General features: G+C 42.2%; 1 protein-coding gene across 1 annotated transcript in view; it reads right to left on the bottom strand.

Moving 5' to 3' along the window:
* Window positions 1-20,468, bottom strand: part of IL31RA (interleukin 31 receptor A) — a gene marked incomplete at both ends in the record, with an annotated part of 46,419 nt that overhangs the window by 5,321 nt on the left and 20,630 nt on the right. Inside the window, 11 exon segments of the mRNA XM_081232591.1 lie at window positions 714-776; window positions 778-806; window positions 2,126-2,143; window positions 2,147-2,207; window positions 3,377-3,467; window positions 9,107-9,194; window positions 9,198-9,247; window positions 14,311-14,355; window positions 14,358-14,526; window positions 16,600-16,611; window positions 16,615-16,679. Coding sequence (XP_081088717.1) covers window positions 714-776; window positions 778-806; window positions 2,126-2,143; window positions 2,147-2,207; window positions 3,377-3,467; window positions 9,107-9,194; window positions 9,198-9,247; window positions 14,311-14,355; window positions 14,358-14,526; window positions 16,600-16,611; window positions 16,615-16,679 — 691 coding nt within the window.

Here is a 20,468-nt window from a genome sequence, read left to right as displayed (position 1 = left end):
GAGCACGGGCTCTAGGCATGCGGGCTTCAGTAGTTGTGATACGCGGGCTCAGTAGTTGTGGCGCACAGGCTTAGTTGCTCCACGGCATGTGGGATCCTCCCAGACCAGGGCTCGAACCCATGTCCCCTGCATTGGCAGGTGGATTCTTAACCACTGCACCACCAGGGAAGTCCACCATCCTTTCTTCTCAAGCAAGCTACACATCTGCGCCAACCAAGCTCACAAGTCACTCGGGGGTGTGCGAGACTTTCTCTAACACAAGCGGGATGGGGAGAGGCCAAGGAAGCTCTTGTAGCCAAGTCTTCTCTCTGTGAGTCATGCACACTGAGACGTAGGGGGATTCAAGCCATGGTGGCATTTAGACTTCTCTTTGGGTTTGGTCTAGAAGTTTTTCAGACATGAGAAATTCTCTGGTTGTCACTGAATTTTTCAAGTATGGGTTTGGTGCTCCTTCCCCACAGAGATGGTCTGGCCCTAAACCTTGGGTAGGAGGGAGAGGATGCTCTTTGGCTTCTGAGCAGATCCCCTCTGGTGTTCCAGAACCTAGGTGTTGCGATTCTCTAGGTGGAATCTTGACTGAAACTGCGGGACAATAAGTCCCATATGGGGAAGTCATGTACTCATTCTTTTCCCCTCCCAAGATATTTTCCTGGCCCTTTTCAGTTTCCTCTGTGGAAACCACTTCCAGAAAATTCTCAAAATTTACCACCAACCTGTCAATAAGGTCACTGGGGGCAGAACATGGTTTTAGAATCCCATCTTCTTCTGTGTTCACAGTCATCAAACTCCTTCAGATTTAGCTTATCCTGGAAAAGAGAAAGGGACACCCCAATGGTCATTTGGGGGCCACATATGATGTAGCCAAAAGCTATTAGGCTTGGGACACCCAAAGCCCCACCTCTGGACCAGCCCCCCTCTTAGAGGCCAGAAGTGGTGCCCTTCCATGGGAGCTTAGCAAGAGTGGTCCATTTCCTGAGAAGAATGCAGTGTATTCAAATAATTTCTTCTTCTAGAGAGCTCAAGGCTATTTTCCACATAATCATATGCTCATAAAACCCCAGTGAAGATGGAAGCATCAAAATTAGAATTATCATAAAGACAAATAACTTGCCCAACATCACCAGAAAATCAAAGGTGGCCTCCTGGTGGGGGTGGTGTCCGACACCTTTGTATCCCCAGAGCCTAGCTCACTGCCTGGCATATAGTGAGTGATTAATAAGTGACTGCTACAGAGGCCAGACCTACAGATGATTCAAAAAACATTTTAGACATCAGACAAGACTGCCTATGAATTAGTTTACTCTCTTAATAACTTTTGGTAAGTAGGAAGTTAAATAAGGTAACACATGAATGATAGAGGAGAGAAGAAAATAGAAACAACCAAAATTTAATTAAATAAATAATAAAAATAATTTTCACGTCCATGTTAAAAAAAGACTTCTGAGTTGAAACAGGGGCTAATATTAAAAATTCCTTATCAAGGAATACTGGAAACAGTCTTTCAATAACAAGGATTTAAAGGTTATATTTGATTGGGCTTCTTTCTACTTAACCAAGAAATTAAACCTTAAAATTTCAGAACAATTTTCAACTTAAAAATGTATGAAAATGGGAGGTTTCTATTATGGATAACTCCCTAGAAAACCCCATTGCCAATGTCTCCAATCTGAGAAAAACAATTTGATACAGCCTGCCCCAGCCTTTGGACAGAAATGCACATTAGCGGCCCCTCGGGTCCCCAGGTAGTCTCTAGATTAACTTGCTCTTGGCTGCTTTTTAAATGGTCTCCAATCTTATAGCTGGGTTCTCCTGCTTTCTAATTAGACAGTCAGGTCCTTAAGGGTAGGGCCAGTGTCTCTTCCGTGGCACCCTTTATAGGACCAGTTTTATGCCCAGCAAACACTGGGTCCTATGAGCCTGGTAAAGCCCTTTCCTCTTGTCCAAAGAATGAGGTCAAAGTCATTCCAGGAAGGCTGATTCCACCTGTCCTGCCAGCCATTCCCTGGGACTTTTTAACCTCGAGTTCTCTTTATGTGAACCCTATGCAAACCTCAGTCCATCACCCTGTCCACCTCCCACAACCAGCCTGCTCAACAATCTCCTTAACAAAAACAGGAGTGTTTACCTTTAAATCATCTCCACGCTATGTGGCTATACTGCTTTCAGCAGGGTTGGGGACATTGGGCCAACACAGGTGCTTTAATTTGCTAATAAGAGATAAGATTTTAAAATAGAAGTGAGTCCAAGAAGCATTTTACTTCTACTGCACGGCCAAGCCAAAAGAGCAGGGCTTCGATGCAGGGAATTGTATGGCTCCCTATTGAATAAGGGCAAGCTCACAGCCTCCTGACAGAAACTGGGAAAGCAAAGTACTTTGGGGAGTGAAATTGCAAGTCAACTATGGGACGTGATGGGAGAAGACCTTTCCCCAGGCAAAGCTTTTCCTACTCTTCCCCGCTCTCCCACCCCTGCATCTCCACCCCCTGGTCCTGATGCCAGAAATCACACCATCACAGAGCCATTTCCTTGAGATTTATTCCCCAGGAAAGGTAATACTCTAAGCCTTACAAGATACCCACACTTCAGAGCAGTGATTCTCAAAGTGTGGTCCCAACCAGCAGCATCAGTACCACCTGGGAACTTGTCAGATGTGCAAAATGTACGAGAATGGGTGCTGACGACTTGCTTACAACGCAAAGCTGACTGAGGTTGACATTAGCTTGGCCATAACTAAGCACAGCTGCTTGGCAGAGAAGGCCCACGACTGTGTAACTGTGGAGAGAGTGGTCTAATGGGGAGAGAACCCGTGACCCTCAGGGTAGAATGAGGCTCTCTGGGGAGAGAAAGCACAAGACCCTGAAGACAAGCTTCCTTCCCTACAGTGGCCAGAGCAGGCGGGACAAATGGCCCTCAGTGAGCCCTCTGACACTGCGCCACAAGCAAGGACCGCCTGTGCTGGGCATACGCTGGCCAATGCTCTAACTTCATGGGCACCCTGCTCCCTGCTCTGCCTGGGAGAGAGGCTGGTGGCCTTGAGGGCCCTTGCTGCTGCCAAGGGTCCCCTCTAGACACAGAGAGGATCTTCTCCCCAACTCTAGTCTCAGATACTGAACACAGCAGACAAAGCCTGTGGGGCAACTGGCACTTCCCTGGCTTCAAAAAGTCCTAGGCCCAGTGCACAGTGCTGTCGGGGGTACAAGTCCTCCTGTTTGGTTAGAATTCTGATGTGCCACAGTGTAAGGCATACAATAAACTCAATAAATATGTATCAACTCAATAAATGAATGGACACCCCTTAATGGCAGTGTGCCCTCTTCCACCCATGGTGTCTTCCACCCCCGATTTTGAGGGCCCACACTGTTGTCTACAAACTCACTTGGGTTTTTTGAGATCATATGCCACCGTCAGGATGATGAGAATAAGGCCACCTCCAACCAGAGAAGTTATAATGAAAATCTCAAAGACACCTTTGAGAAAAGGAGAACAAAAGTCAGTAGCAGGTTGAGCCCCTTACTTTCTTGACAAAAATCAAAGACTAATGTTTTCTTCCAGTAGCTTCAGCAACATATACCCTAAACGTTTTCTTTCAATTTAATTCAAATTCATTCCATTTCTCTTCTCCCTGAATAATACTGACAGAAACTGTGTTCCCCAGGTTCATCCTCCAACTTCATTCATCTAGTAAACATTTTCTGAGCACTTACAATTTGCCAAACAAATTGTTTGTGGGTAATAAAATAAATAGCAAGAAGCAAGAAACACAAGATCCCTACTCTTGTGGAGCTTACCTTCTGGTTCAAGAATTCAGACAATAAATAACGTAAGATTATTTCAGATAAAATGGGATGATAGAGAGTAGGGTAAAGTGGGTAGGGGGTTAGCACCTTTAGATAGGGTGGCAAAGGAAGACTCCTTGGAGAAGTGAAATCTGAGCTAACGTGAATAATGAGAAGGAACTGCCCATGTTCATGCTGGGGAAAGCATTCAAGGCAGAAGGAAAAGCATAAATGGGAACATAAACGGGAAGTGGTGGGAGGTGAGGTCAGGAAGGGACAGATGAGGAAGGGTCCTGAAAGCAATGGGAAGGAGTTTGGATTTAATTCAAAATACAACAGAAACCACTGGTGGGTTTTAAGTAGGGGGTCTAGGATTTTAAACTCTGGCTGCTGTGTGGAAAACAGATGGTAGAGGATCAAAGACAGAAGCAGGGAGATCTATAAGAACCAAGAGTAACAGACCAATCACAAGTAATGAAATTGAAAGTGTAATTCAAAATCTTCCAACAAACAAAAGTCCAGGACCAGATGGCTTCACAGGTGAATTCTATCAAACATTTAGAGAAGAGCTAACACCTATCCTTCTCAAACTCTTCCAAAAAACTGCAGAGGGAGGAACACTCCCAAAATCATTCTACGAGGCCACCATCACCCTGATAGCAAAACCAGACAAAGATATCACAAAAAAGAAAATTACAGGCCAATATCACTGATGAACATCAGTGCAAAAATCCTCAACAAAATACTGGCAAACAGAATCCAACAACACATTAAAAGGATCGTACACCATGATCAAGTGGGATTTATCCCAGGGATGCAAGGATTCTTCAATATATGCAAATCAATCAATGTGATACACCATATTAACAAATTGAAGAATAAAAACCATATGATCATCTCAATAGATGTAGAAAAAGCTTTTGACAAAATTCAGCACCCATTTTTGATAAAAACTCTCCAGAAAATGGGCATAGAGGGAACCTACCTCAACATAATAAAGGCCATATATGACAAACCCACAGCAAACTTCATTCTCAATGGTGAAAAACTGAAAGCATTTCCTCTAAGATCAGGAACAAGACAAGGATGTCCACACTTGCCCCTCTTATTCAACACAGTTTTGGAAGTCCTAGCCATGACAATCAGAGAAGAAAAAGAAATAAAAGGAATATAAATTGGAAAAGAAGAAGTAAAATTGTCACTGTTTGCAAATGACATGATACTATACATAGAAAATCCTGAAGCTGCCACCAGAAAATTACTAGAACTAATCAGTGAATTTGGTAAGATGGCAGGATACAAATTAATGCACAGAAATCTCTTGCATTCCTATACACTAACAACGAAAACTCAGAAAGAGAACTTAAGGAAACAATCCCATTCACCATCGCAACAAAAAGAATAAAATACCTAGGAATAAACCTACCTAAGGAGGCAAAAGATCTGTACTCAGAAAACTATAAAGCACTGATGAAAGAAATCAAAGATGACATAAACAGATGGAGAAATATACCATGTTCTTAGACTGGAAGAATCAATATTGTAAAATGACTATACTACCCAAAGCAATCTACAGATTCAGTGCAATCCCTGTTAAGTTACCAATGGCATTCTTCACAGAATTAGAACAAAAAATTTTACAATTTGTATGGAAACACAAAAGACCCCAAATAGCCAAAGCAATCTTGAGAAAGAAATGGAGCTGGAGGAATCAGGCTCCCTGACTAATCTACACTACAAGGCTACAGTAATCAAGACGGTATGGTACTGGCACAAAAACAGAAATATAAGTCAATGGTACAGGATAGAAAGCCCAGAGATAAACCCACACACATATGGTCACCTAGTTTATGACACAGGAGGCAAGAACATACAATGGAGAAAAGACAGCCTCTTCAATAAGTGGTGCTGGGAAAACTGGACAGCTACATGTAAAAGAATGAAATTAGAACATTCCCTAACACCATACACAAAAATAAACTCAAAATGGATTAGAGACCTAAATGTAAGACCGGATACTATAAAACTCTTCGACAAAAACATAGGCAGAACACCCTTTGATATAAACCACAGCAAGATTTTTTTTGACCCACCTCCTAGAGTAATGAAAATAAAAACAAAAATAAACAAATGGGATGTAATGAAACTTAAAAGCTTTTGCACAGCAAAGGAAACCATAAATAAGATGAAAAGACAGAACCTTCAGAATGGAGAAAATATGTGCAAACGAAGCAACAGACAAAGGATTCATCTCCAAAATATACAAACAGCTCATGGAGCTCAATATCAAAAAAACAAACAACCCAATTAAAAAATGGGTGGAAGAGCTAAATAGACATTTCACCAAAGAAGACATACAGATGGCCAAGAGGCACATGAAAAGCTGCTCAACATCATTAATTATTAGAGAAATGCAAATCAAAACTGCAACGAGGGGCTTCCCTGGTGGCGCAGTGGTTGGGAGTCCACCTGCCGGTGCGGGGGACGTGGGTTCGTGCCCCGGTCCGGGAGGATCCCGCATGCCGCTGAGTGGCTGGGCCCGTGAGCCATGGCCGCTGAGCCTGTGCGTCCGGAGCCTGTGCTCCGCAACGGGAGAGGCCACAACAGTGAGAGGCCCGCATACCGCAAAAAAAGGGAAAAAAAAAAAAACTGCCATGAGGTGTCACCTCACACTGGTCAGAATGGCCATCATCAAAAAATCTACAAACAGTAAATGCTGGAGAGGGTGTGGAAAAAAGGGAACCCTCTTGCACTGTTGGTGGGAACATAAATTGATACAGCCACTGTGGAAAACAGTATGGAGGTTCCTTAAAAAACTAAAAATAGAACTACCATATGACCCAGCAATCCCACTACTGGGCATATACCCTGAGAAAACCATAATGCAAAAGGACACATGTACCCCAATGTTCACTGCAGCACTATTTACAATAGCCAGGACATGGAAACAACCTAAATGTCCAACAACAGACGAAAGGATAAAGAAGATGTGGTACATATATACAATGGAATATCACTCAGCCATAAAAAGGTATGAAGGTTTATTTTGTTGTTGTTGTTATTTACATGATAATTTTTATCTTTTATTAGATATATTACATATTCCCAAAAATATATAAAATCTTCCAAGAGAAAATATCAAAACCTATTGATTTCAAGGTAAGCAACATAATCAAAATGAAAGCAAAGAATTTCTTCCAGACAAAGGAATGTGAAAACATTTCAGCACAAATACAACAAAGACATGGGAAGGTAATTACAATGTTTTACATTTTACAGCATTTTGTTTTAATCAGTATTTGTAGAAAACAAGGATACTGAGTTCTCAAACACTGTAGTTACAACCGCAAACTAAATTTTCAGAAAAAAAATAAGAGAAAGTAATGAAGTACTGAACATCTGCAATAATAAATGTAATAAAACATAAACAAACAAATATGCCACTGAGATCACAACTGAAGTGTATGATTTTTAGTGTGTGCCGGGGACACTAAATTATTTAATCAGTTATTGACCACAACCCAAAGCTAAAGCATCCTCTTTTCATTTCCCTGATGATTTATTCTAAAAATAAAAAGCAGAAACTTGCTGGTAAAAGAGAATTTCTGCTTTACCTGTGAGCAGCCGGTGGCAACACACACTGAATAAGAGCCCAACCAAACATGGGACAGATCCATCTCAAACAACCGGGAGTGGCAAAACCACTATTATTGCAACAAGATTTTTTAATTTCAATTGATCAGAAATTCCAGAACAATTAAGCACACCCATTCAAACCACAGAACACAGTGAACTCCTATAGGAAGGTTTTATTGGGTATTTGTAGTGAGGTGGATGGACCTAGTGTCTGTCATACAAAGTGAAGTAAGCCAGAAAGAGAAAAATAAATACTGTATATTAATGCATAGATGTGGAATCTAGAAAAATGGTACAGATGAACCTATTTGCAGAGCAGGAATAGAGATGTAGATGTAGAGAATGGACATATGGACACAGGGCAGGAAGGGGAGGGTGGGACTAATTGGGAGATTAAGACTGACATATATACACTACCATGTGTAAAACAGATAGCTAGCAGGAACATGCACAGGAAGCTCAGCTCGGTGCTCTGTGACGACCTAGATGGGTGGGATTGGGGCGGTGGGGGAGGGAGGTCCAAGAGGGAGGGGAAATAGGTATATATATAGTTGGTTCACTTCACTGTACAGCAGAAACTAACACAACATTGTAAAGCAATTATACTCCAATAAAAAAATGAAAAACAAACAAACAGAAGAACCAAGGATAAGAAACTTCTAGTCTCCAAGGCAGGCTCTTGCCTTCAATCTGACCCATAGAGAAAATTCCATCAGATAATGCAATTTGTGCCTAGTGTTGTGAAAATATAACATGATTTTAAAAGATTTTAAAGAGCAATATCAAAAAGAACTCCCAAAAGACAATGTTAGTCAATAAAAACAGAACATGTTTTCTGTGTAAAAACACATGCTTTCCTCACATTTTCCAGAACCATAAGCTATTTTTATTCTTTTGGATGTGTGATGATGAACAGGAGAATTTCAAGAATACTTAGACTATTTATAGCTTTTATGGAAAATTTTGCAATGTTCCTTCACTTTTAAGCTTCATTTTTAAAAAAAGTGTTAGTATATCCTTAAAATCAAACCTCTGTCATTCAAAGACAGAGATTTCTGTTTCTCCCATTCTCCTGTCTCTGTTTCTCCCATTCTCCTTCCTTCTTCTTCTTCATCTCCCTCTTCAGCCTGTCTTCTTTCCCTCTTGAATATTCCCCGTAACCATCGTATGAATCACATTATATTTTATATTACTGTTGTATTTATTAAACTTTTCTTGCTCCCATTTTTTAATATAAAAGCTGATTAGTAGAACATATTATACACTTTTTTACTCAAAAAACTCCACAAACAATGAGGTTAAGTGGGCCAATGGTGCTTGATCAACCAAGGTTTTCCCTTGTTTGACACACAGGGACTGGTGACTATGAACTTGGGGATAGCCTTGAGGTGGGAGCTGGTTTGGAATGACAGTGAAGTTGGCATTAACTTGATCCCTCCTCCCTAAGAAGATTCGGGGCTACCCAGGGAGAAGCAAAATGACCCATCTTTCCAAATTCAGCTCTCAATTTTCCTTCTCTCCCTCCTCCCTCCTCACCCATATGCTTTCCAGGAAGGCCAATGAGTCAGAGAGCAAAATGGTTCTTCTCACTTCTCCCTTTCATTTGCCTTCCCCCTGCCTTTGGGAAACATCATCTGTGACTAGCCTAAAGGAAATGCCAAGGAGACATTCCCAGGGACTGAGGGAGTACTCACTAATTGACAATGTCTTGAAGTTTATCCTGGTGCCACTAGTTCCCCCAGCACTGGTGCTGGCCATGACCTGAACACTGTAAGAGGTCTTTCATGTCAGGGACTCCAGGCTATACTGCAGGATGCTGGAGTTGGCTGTATTGGCTAAAGGAAAAATATAAAAGTCAAACACCACAGCCAAACCCAAGTGAAAACTGTGCTTTAGTGGCACTGAAATAAAAGCATTGGAACCTGGGCTTCCAAGCTTGGCCACCTCATACCCCAATCTCTCTATTCATGTTCTGATTAAAATTAACCTATCAAGATGGATCAAAGACCTAAATATAAGAGTTAAATCTATATGATGCTTAGAAAACATAGGATAAATCTATATGTCCTTGAATTTGGCAATGATTTCTTAAATATGACACCAAACACACAAGCAGCAAAAAGATTAAACTGAACTTCATCAAAATTAAAAGTTGTTGGGCTTCCCTGGTGGCGCAGCAGTTGAGAGTCCGCCTGCCGATGCAGGGGACATGGGTTCGTGCCCCGGTCCAGGAAGATCCCACATGCCGTGGAGCGGCTGGGCCCGTAAGCCATGGCTGCTGAGCCTGCGCGTCCGAAGCCTGTGCTCCGCAACGGGAGAGGCCACAGCAGTGAGAGGCCCGCGTACCGCAAAAAAAAAAAAAAAAAAAGATGGTCCTGGATGAGGGCAGAAGAGGAGACGGAGTCCCTCAAAATAACCAAAATTCCTTTTGAAGATGGAAGCCTAGGCAAGGGTAGAGATTTGATGTAGGGGGCAGGTGGGTACTGAATTCCGCTATTTCTATGCAGCAAGCCCCGGCAGGGTGTGTGTGTATTTAGGAGCTTCTGTTCCTGAAGGCCACAGTTGGCGGATCCTTTCCCCAAACCAGGCCTTTATGAGAGACTCCAGCTTCTGGTCTAGAAGTAAGGCCAGAGAATTTGTCTACCTGGAAGGGTAGCTCTGAGGAAGGGCAACTGAGGCATGGGGAAAATGTGAAGCTGGAGTGGGGGCAAGGAGCACAGAGCCAGGAAATCAACCCCACCTAAGCCTTAGGGCTACTGCTTTCTCCTCCCTGCCCTCCCCTGCTCATAGCCTCTAAGCAGCCTTAGTCACTGTTCCAGTCAGGCTGAAAGTCATTACTTGAACATTGGAACCTTACCCAGCCTCTTGGAGCAGATAATGTTACTGCTCCCTGATCCCCAGATGCTTTCTTGCTGTTTTTATCCATCACCTGGTTGGAATAACTTTGAGATGTAACTTCCACTTCAGAGTCCCCTGCCAGGTCAGGCTGGAAACACCCTCCCCAGGAATGTCAATTCAGATGACACTTACTATGGGTTGAATTGTGTCCACCCCAAAAAAAAGATATCCTTAGTACCTCAGAATGTAACCTTATTTAGAAATCAGGTGAGTAGTTAAAATATGATGGGGGCCCTTAACCCAATATGACTAGTCTCCTTACTAAAGTGGAATTTGGATGCAGAGACAGAGGACACACAAGAAACTGGGCATGTTAAGAATGAGTCAGAGATTGGAATTATGCTGCTCTAAGCCAAGGAAAGCCTGAGGCTTCTAGAAGCTGGAATAAGTAAGGAAGGATCCTCCCTGAGAAGCTTTTGAGGGAGCATGGCCCTGCCAACACCCTGTTTTCAGAGTTGTAGCCTGCAGAACGATGAGGCAACGAGTTTCTGTTGTTTGAAGTCACCCAGTCTATGGTGCTTTGTTGCGAAGATCTAGGAAAATCAATCAGCACCTTTGGCTCGGCCTCCTCTTCCTCCCCTGCCTTGGCCTTGCTTCCTCCACTTCCTTTGCTGGTCTCTCTAGAGGCGTTTTCTTAGTAAACCACCTGCACCCAAATCCTGACTTGAAGACAAGAGTGAGTGTTGGCTGCTAAGTCCACACTCCTTCTCTTTACCAACACTGGGGCTCTGAGGAGGAGAAGTCAGGTTGAAAGAGGAAACAAGCCCAGGCTCTGGACCACAAGTGGGTGTAGACTCAAGTCATGAGTCAGCCTTGTAAGACGGCAGGGCCTGGGAAGCATTAAGGGTGCTGAAAGAAAAGTTTCCAAATCATCCTTCTACTGAATGTCAACTAACTGCCTCCATTGCTCGACAAGAACTTTTTGAGCAATTTCTCCCAATACAATATACCCCTGGGTGTGGTAGGAATACAGATCCCTCCAGGGAAAAGAGGAAAGGGACTTCGACCGTACACACTATTAATTTTTTGTGATTTGCATGAAGGCAGTCACCCTGGGCCTATCAAGTACCGTTCTCAGAAGCTGGTAGTGCCTCACCTTTGCCAGCCATCCTAGCCCGACCTGAACTCTACCTCAACTCAAGTCCCAACCTCCTCCTCAGCCCCTTGTCACACAACTGGCCATGTTTTGCTAGGTCCTGCCTCAGACAACTCCATAGCTACCCGCTGGCTAAGGTCTCCTAGAACTCAGAGGACGTTCAGGCCAGAAGGAACTTGAAGGTATATCTATTCCAATCCCTTATTTGAAAGATGGGAGAATAGAGGTCCACAGAGGAAAATAACCAGTTCAGGGTCACACAGCAGCTGTGTCCAGATTTCTAAGTCACTTTATTAATACCAAGTCCAAGGCTCTGGATAAAGTACATTGTACAAGTTTGGAATCATGCAGACCTGGGCTTGAATTCCACTTGAGAGACTCTGAGCAAATTACTAAGCTTTCCTGAATCTCAGCTTCATCAGCTATAAAGTGAATCTAATAGCACCTACCCCATGGGTCATTTCAAGGCTAAAATTAGATTAACCTATATCGTCTTAGCACAATGTCTGATATATCCTAATGGACAATATTGGATAATTACACTTACTTAATGATTGTTAAACTTACAATTATTATTATTATTATAGTAACTATTCTCCAGTTGACTCTACTTTATTAAACAAAATTCTGTAGAGCATTACTTTCTTATATATGTCTAGGACCAGGACCTGTAAAGAGGTCTATAAAGGGCCAAATATAAACATTTTAGGTTTTGCAGGCCTCTGTTGCAACTACTCAGATCTGCCATTGTTGCACAAAGGGAGACATAGACGATGTAAAAACGAATAGGTGTGGTTGTGTTCCAATAAAACTTTATTTACAAAAACAGGTGTCAGGCCAGGTTTACCCACAAGCTATAGTTGGCCTACACTTGGTCTGGAACCATTATAACTGATGATTGTGCCAATACTTGTGACATAAAGCAAATACCTTCAGAATTGGGAAAAATTAAAAACCCTCTGTGAATTTAGCATAATCTTAAAGTGTATTTTCTGATATTTTTAAAGTTGATAATCCATGTCTAATAGAAATTCAATTAGTTAGAAATTTTGTTAAGAATCACAATAATAATAATTAGCACTAGACAAAGCATTCTATACACAGTCTCATTTAATATTCACAGTAGCCTTATGAGGGAGGTATAACTAAAAGTCCATTTAATAAGTAGCTAAGGTTTAGAGAGGTTAGATAATTTGCCCAAGGTTTATGGTATCTAGTGAAAGAGTAAAGATTTGAAGCCAGAGCTGCTAGACTCCAAAGCCCATGTTTTTATTCCCTACCCTTTCCTGCCTCCCACTACAGGGCCACACCAGGAAACTGCAATTACTATTCATCAGTGCCTCTGTTAACACAGAATGTGTGTTCAGTGACACACACACTTGTCGGAAACTTCATCACCAGGGGTATTGGATAGGTAGGAACTAGGATGCCAGGAACTAAGGGCTGTGGCAAACACTGACTAAAACAATATCAAATACTGACTGTAGCTCAAAACACACACACAAAAATATATATCTAGGAGTTCTAAAATGAGGCAAAAGAACATGGGTTAAGTTTAAGAAGAGAAAGAAGAGGTACTTCCCTGGTGGTCCAAGTGGTTAAGAATCTGTCTTCCAATATAGAGGGTGTGGACTTGATCCCTGGTCAGGGAACTAAGATCTCACATGCCATGGGGCAACTAAGCCAGCACACTGCAACTACTGAGCCTGCGCACTTTGGAGCCTGCTCACTTGCTACAACTAGAGAGAAGCCCGTGCACCGCAACGAAGAGCCTACGTGCCACAACGAAAGATCCCATGTGCCTCAACTAAGACCCAATGCAGCCAAAAACAAATAGATAAATAAATATTTAAAAATTTTAAAATAAATAAAAATAAAAACTACTATGATAAAAAAAGAAGAGAAAGAAGAAAGCACAGGGAGACAAGTCTAGCGCTGGTAGTGTAAATGCCTGATATAATCCTAGATCTAAGCAAACAGAGAGATGGAGAATTGGAGAGTGCATTCCCTAGCTATGGTGTGTTTCAACAAATAGTTACTGAGTGCCTTTTCTATGCCAACTGCTCTATGTTTACTCTAGATTTTGGAAATGGAGGAGGAGGAGGAGAGGAGGACCAGGAAAAGAAAGAAAATGAGAAGAAGAGAAAAACAGACCAAAAAGAAAATCTCTGCCCTCGTGGAACTTGCATCCTATTGATGGAGAGATAGGTAATAATCAAAATAAATGAGAAAATCTATAGAATGAGGAATAGTAAGATCTACAGAGAAAAATAAAGCAGGGAAGAGGGAATCCATTGCTTGCAATTCCCTGACTAAGACTCAAAGAAGCTATTTTATTCCAAAACAGAATACAAAATATGAGTTTACCTGGGAGCAGTAACATTTTAAAAATTACTTAATTAAAGGTGTAACGAGCAATTTGTTGGAAAGTATAAACATAAGAAATTTCCCTAACTTGATAGTCAAATGGAAGGGAGAAAACACGAGTGAGCAAACCAAGCCTGGGGTGCAGTCAATCCTGTGAGGGGAAGATTTCAAAAGAGGGGTTTCAGCCACTGAGGATAAATGTGGCAGATCTGACAGAGTTTTATGACTTAACCCAGCTTATATTGACTCAGAACAAAATAAATACAAGCTGCATGTAGAACTTCTAGGCTCAAGACTTTGTATCATATGATTTATGAAGTCTCTGATTTTCAACACAGGCTTTGTTCCAAAGGAACTTTATTTCAAGAGGTTCGTGAATTACTCAAAGATTATGATCACTCCCCCATAACCTAAGAAATCCTCACTTCAGAATCATTTTGACTCTAGAGAAACAGCAGCCTCTGAGAGGATAGGGACTACTCCTTGGACATTTGGATGGGGTCAGGCATCTAAGTAAGAAGTTTATGTTATACTTACACTTTTCATCAATAGCTGGAATCCTAAGCGTGGCCACTGGAGACTCCCAAGAGAATTGTAAGAAATCACATATACCCGGTAGGTCTTGCCTCCCAGGTACAATTTAAGCTGCTGGTTAGTGGTGTTCATTGTCTCTGTGAAGTTAGTGTTGTTTTCTGGAAAATACCATATGTTGTAGCCAAAAGTTTTCTCCAGGACCGGGGCTCCTTTTGCCTTCTGAACACAGAGGAAACAAAATTTATTGCCAAAAGCAAAGAAAGAAAGGCCTTGAGACAGTCATAAATGGTGGGAATCAGGGTGGGAGGTAATATTAACTATAAGGTGCTAAACTACAGTCAGGTAATTACCCTTCCGGGATGCATAACATACCCTGTGCCAATAACACCTTTATTGAGATATAATTCACACACCAGAAAATTCACCTTTTTTTTTTTTTTTTTTGCGGTACGCGGGCCTCTCACTGTTGTGGCCTCTCCCGTTGCGGAGCACAGGCTCCGGACACGCAGGCTCAGCGGCCATGGCTCACGGGCCCAGCCGCTCCGCGGCATGTGGGATCTTCCCAGACTGGGGCACGAACCCATGTCCCCTGCATCGGCAGGCGGACTCTCAACCACTGCGCCACCAGGGAAGCCCAGAAAATTCACCTTTTTGAAGTGTACAATTCATTGGCTTTTAGTATATTCATAGAGTTGTGTAATCATCACCACTATCTAATTTTAGTCCATTCTTTTTTAAGCAGCTCTAATTCTTAGAAAACTCCCCTACTGAAGCAAAAGGAAGACCAGCCCCCAGGCGAGAGGAAAGAGGGCATTGAAGTCCATCTCACCTACTTCACAGGTTGGCCTACTTGACCCACGTGGGTCTGGCCTCATGCGTTATGTGCCACTGTTTACTTTCCTACCTCAAAAATATGTTGACAGGGTTTCTCTGGTGATGCAGTGGTTAAGAATCCACCTGCCAATGCAGGGGACACGGGTTCTATCCTTAGTCCAGGAAGATCCCACATGCCACGGAGTAACTAAGTCTGTGGCCACAACTACTGAGCCTGCTTTCTAGAGCCTGTGAGCCACAACTACTGAAGCCCATGCGCCTAGAGCCCGTGCTCCACAGCAAGAGAAGCCACAGTGATGAGAAGCCCGCGCACCGCAACAAAGAGTAGCCCCCACTTACCGCAACTAGAGAAAGCCTGTGCGCAGCAATGAAGACCCAACGCAGCCAAAAATAGATAAATAAAAATAAAATCTATACAAAAAATACGCTGACAGAATCATTCATTTCCACACTTGATAACTGAGAAAGAACCCACAACATCTGGGATTGATTCTCAAAGATTTCCCAGTGCCACTGGCTGTGCTTTCCCTTGCCTGCTGCCTGCTGCCTCTGAGGGTGTCCCTCAGCCCTTGGGGTGGGAAGGGAAAGGAGAAAGGTAGAAGAATGCTCCAACCCTGAAGTGATTGGGATTGGAATTTCATTTGGAAAAACAGGGTGATTTCTCCATTTTCAAAAGGATTTTAAACTTGCCTGAACTTGAGCAAGTATGAGATAACCCAATGAGTATTACCTGAGAATTCTGGAGACACACCAAAGAGTTTTGGCATCTCATTGCTCATTGCTCTCCTCCCTCTCTTCTTTCCCCCAGCTCCCCACTTCCTCTCTCCTATTTGCTGGCTGTTTTTTCCCTCTGTTTGCCCTTTTTCTTTCCTCTCCTTTTCTGTCCTTTTTCTTACCATCTCATCTCTTCCTCCTCGCTCATCTCCTCTGCATTACCCACCTGGCTCCTCCTTTGTTCCTCACTCCCCGGCCTCCATCCTACAAAGGACACTTCTTCTATCCTTGCACCCCACTATCCCAGTACTCAGGAAGTCACTTGTGCAGTATATGTTGGCAGTAACTTCAGGACACACTAGTAAGCTCACCGCAAGCCAGTGCTTTTCTCCACTGTGGTGGAGGGGCTATATAATTTTACATTGCCTTCTAGTGGAGGCCAGCCAGTGACAGTCTTCTCCAGAAGGTCAAGGTGCCTCCTGCACTTACACTTTGTACCTGTCCCAAATGTTAACATTTCAGACCAAAGAAGAGGGGCCAGGGTCTGTAATGCACATTTAGGCCATCTACAAAATGACTTGAAGGGCTTTTTGGAGGTGGGAAACCACTGTGAGATTTGGGGCATCAAAGCCTCTAGCGAAGGAAATTAAGGAGGTAAAATGCCAATAATCACAGTTCTTAGAAGCGTAAGAGACCAAGGCTTTTAAACAGAAATTGTAAATAAATAACCCAGAGGGAGGCCACCTTCCACAGCAACTACACTGGCTTTCTTCCATCCACCTCGGCTAGTCCCAGGACTCGCCACAGATCCAGACCATGTGGAGCTGGAAGGAACAAGAATGAGGTGCTCAACACAGACTGGAGGGAGTTGCAGCAGTAGATGGTGAAATGAGCTAGGCTGCCTGTTTAGAAAATGCACTTGGAAAGGATTTGCTTGAGGGAGGCAGCAGGAGTGAGGGGTAGAGTGGCGGGATGGCAACACTGCAATGATGTCTTCATTTGGTGACTGAAGGACTGGAATCAACCAAAGGTCAAAAGTAACTAGCAATCTATAAAATCAGTATCCTATATATAAATTGTTGCCCCCCCCCATGAAAACGTTGGGATTTTCTTGTGTTAGAACACTACTGTAATGTGGTGCAAAGCTTTGTACTTTGTGAAAAAATAAAATCACAATTATTTAGTGCAAAAGTAAAAATAAAACAAAAGAAATAAAACTGCCCTTGGAACTGATGACTACAGGTAATGTAAAATAAAACTACAATATACCCCATCATAATATAATTTATCGCTCAAATCTGGATTGGAATGTGACACCTCATGCCCTCTAAGATATAACATTCACATATATTAAAGCTGGGAATGACATAGATAACTGATAAAGAGATTATATAGAGAGGAACCAAGATGGCGGAGTAGAAGGACGTGCTCTCACTCCCTCTTGTGAGAACAGCAGAATCACAACTAGCTGCTGGACAATCATCAACAGGAGGACACTGAAACTCACCAAGAAGGATACTCCACATCCAAAGACAAAGGAGAAGCCACAATGAGACGGTAGGAGGGGTGCAATCACAGTAAAATCAAATCTTATAACTGCTGGGTGGGTGACTCACAGACTGGAGAACACTTATACCACAGAAGTAAACCCACTGGAGTGAAGGTTCTGAGCCCCACGTCAAGCTTCTCAACCTGGGGGTCCGGCAACTGGAGGAGGAATTCCTAGAGAATCAGACTTTGAAGCCTAGTGGAATTTGATTGCAGGACTTTGACAGGACAGGGGGAAACAGTGACTCCACTCTTGGAAGGCACACAGAAAGTAGTGTGTGCACCAGGACCCAGGGGAAGGAGCAGTGACCCCAGGGGAGACTGAACCAGACCTATCTGCTAGTGTTGGAGGGTCTCCTGCAGAGGCGGGGGGTGGCTGTGGCTCACTGTGGGGACAAGGACACTGACAGCAGAAGTTCTGGGAAGCGCTCCTTGGTGTGAGCCCTTCCAGAGTCTGTCATTAGCCCCACCAAAGAGCCCAAGTAGGCTCCACTGGTGGGTTGCCTCAGGCCAAACAACCAACAAGGAGGGAACCCAGTCCCACCGATCAGCATAGAAGCAGACTGAAGTTTTACGGAGCTCTGCCCACCAGAGCAACAGTCAGCTCTACCCACCACCAGTCCCTCCCATCAGGAAACTTACACAAGCCTCACAGATAGTCTCATCCACCAGAGGGCAGAGAGCAGAAGCAAGAAGACCTACAATCCTGCAGCCTGCAGAACAAAAACCACATTCACAGAAACATAGACAAGATGAAAAGGCAGAGGGCTATGTACCAGATAAAGGAACAAGATAAAACCCCAGAAAAACAACTAAATGAAGTGGAGATAAGCAACCTTCCAGAAAAAGAATTCAGAATAATGACAGTGAAGATGATCCAGGACCTCGGAAAAAGAATGGAGGCAAAGATCGAGAAGATGCAAGAAATGTTTAACAAAGACCTAGAAGAATTAAAGAACAAACAGAGAAGAACAATACAATAACTGAAATGAAAACTACATTATAATAGCAGAATTATAGCAGAATAACTGAGGCAGAAGAACGGATAAGTAACATGGAAGACAGAATGGGGGAATTCACTACTGCAGAACAGAATAAAGAAAAATGAATGAAAAGAAAGAAAGACAGCCTAAGAGACCACTGGGAGAACATTAAACGCAACAACATTTGCATTATAGGGGTCCCAGAAGGAGAAGAGAGAGAGAAAGGACCAGAGAAAATATTTGAAGAGATTATAGTCAAAAACTTCCCCAACATGGGAAAGGAAATAGCCACCCAAGTCCAGGAAGCGCTGAGAGTCCCATACAGGATAAAACCAAGGAGAAACATGCTGAGACACATAGTAATCAAATTGTCAAAAATTAAAGACAAAGAAAAATTATTGAAAGCAGCAAGGGAAAAATGACAAATAACATACAAGGGAACTCCCATAAGGTTAACAGCTGATTTCTCAGCAGAAACTCTACAAGCCAGAGGGAATGGCATGATATATTTAAAGTGATGAAAGGGAAGAACCTACAACCAAGCTTACTCTAACCAGCAAGGATCTCATCCACATTCCATGGAGAAATCAGAAGCTTTACAGACAAGCAAAAGCTAAGAGAATTCAGTACCACCAAACCAGCTCTACAACAAATGCTAAAGGAACTTCTCTAAGTGGGAAACACAAGAGAAGAAAAGGACCTACAAAAACAAACCCAAAACGATTAAGAAACTGGTAATAGGAACATACATATCGATAACTACCTTAAACGTGAATGGATTAAATGCTCCAACCAAAAGACACAGGCTTGCTGAATGGATACATAAACGAAACCCATATATATGTTGTCTCTAAGAGACCCACTTCAGACCTAGGGACACATTCAGACTGAAAGTGAGGGGATGGAAAAAGATATTCCATGCAAATGGAAATCAAAAGAAAGCTGGAATAGCAATACTCATATCAGATAAAATAGACTTTAAAATAAAGAATGTTACAAGAGACAAGGAAGCACACTACATAATGATCAAGGGATCAATCCAAGAAGAAGATATAACAATTATAAACATATATGCACCCAACATAGGAGCACCTCAATACATGAGGCAACTGCTAACAGCTATAAAAGAGGAAATCGACAGTAACACAATAATAGTGGGGGACTTTAACACCTCACTTACACCAATGGACAGATCATCCAAAATGAAAATAAATAAGGAAACAGAAGCTTTAAATGACACAATAGACCAGATAGATTTAATTGATATTTATAGGACATTCCTTCCAAAAACAGCAGATTACACTTTCTTCTCAAGTGCGCACGGATCATTCTCCAGGATAGATCACATCTTGCATCACAAAGCAAGCCTCAGTAAATTTAAGAAAATTGAAATCATATCAAGCATCTTTTCTGACCACAATGCTATGAGATTAGAAATCAATTACAGGGAAAAAAAACGCAAAAAACACAAACACATGGAGGCTAAACAATACGTTACTAAAGAACCAAGCGATCACTGAAGAAATCAAAGAGGAAATCAAAAAATACCTAGAGACAAATGACAATGAAAACACGACGATCCAAAACCTATGGGATTCAGCAAAAGCAGTTCTAAGAGGGAAGTTGATAGCTATACAAGCCTACCTCAAGAAACAAGAAAAATCTCAAATAAACAATCTAACCTTTCACCTAAAGGAACTAGAGAAAGAAGAACAAACAAAACCCAAAGTTAGCAGAAGGAAAGAAATCATAAAGATCAGAGAAGAAATAAATGAGATAGAAACAAAGAAAACAATAGCAAAGATCAATAAAACTAAAAGTTGGTTCTTTGAGAAGATAAATAAAATTGATAAACCATTAGGCAGTCTCATCAAGAAAAAGAGGGAGAGGAATGAAATTAATAAAATTAGAAATGAAAAAGGAGAAGTTATAACAGACACCGCAGAAATACAAAGCATCCTAAGAGACTACTACAAGCAACTCTATGCCAATAAAATGGACAACCTGGAATAAATGGACAAGTTCTTAGAAAAGCACAGCTTTCCGAGACTGAACCAGGAAGAAACAGAAAATATGAACAGA

The sequence above is a fragment of the Mesoplodon bidens genome (genome assembly GCF_964165515.1).
Source record: "Mesoplodon bidens genome assembly, chromosome: 4".
NCBI lineage: Eukaryota > Metazoa > Chordata > Mammalia > Artiodactyla > Ziphiidae > Mesoplodon > Mesoplodon bidens.
The sequence above is the reverse complement of the archived record's forward strand: the minus strand, read 5'-3'. Positions and strand labels throughout refer to the sequence as shown.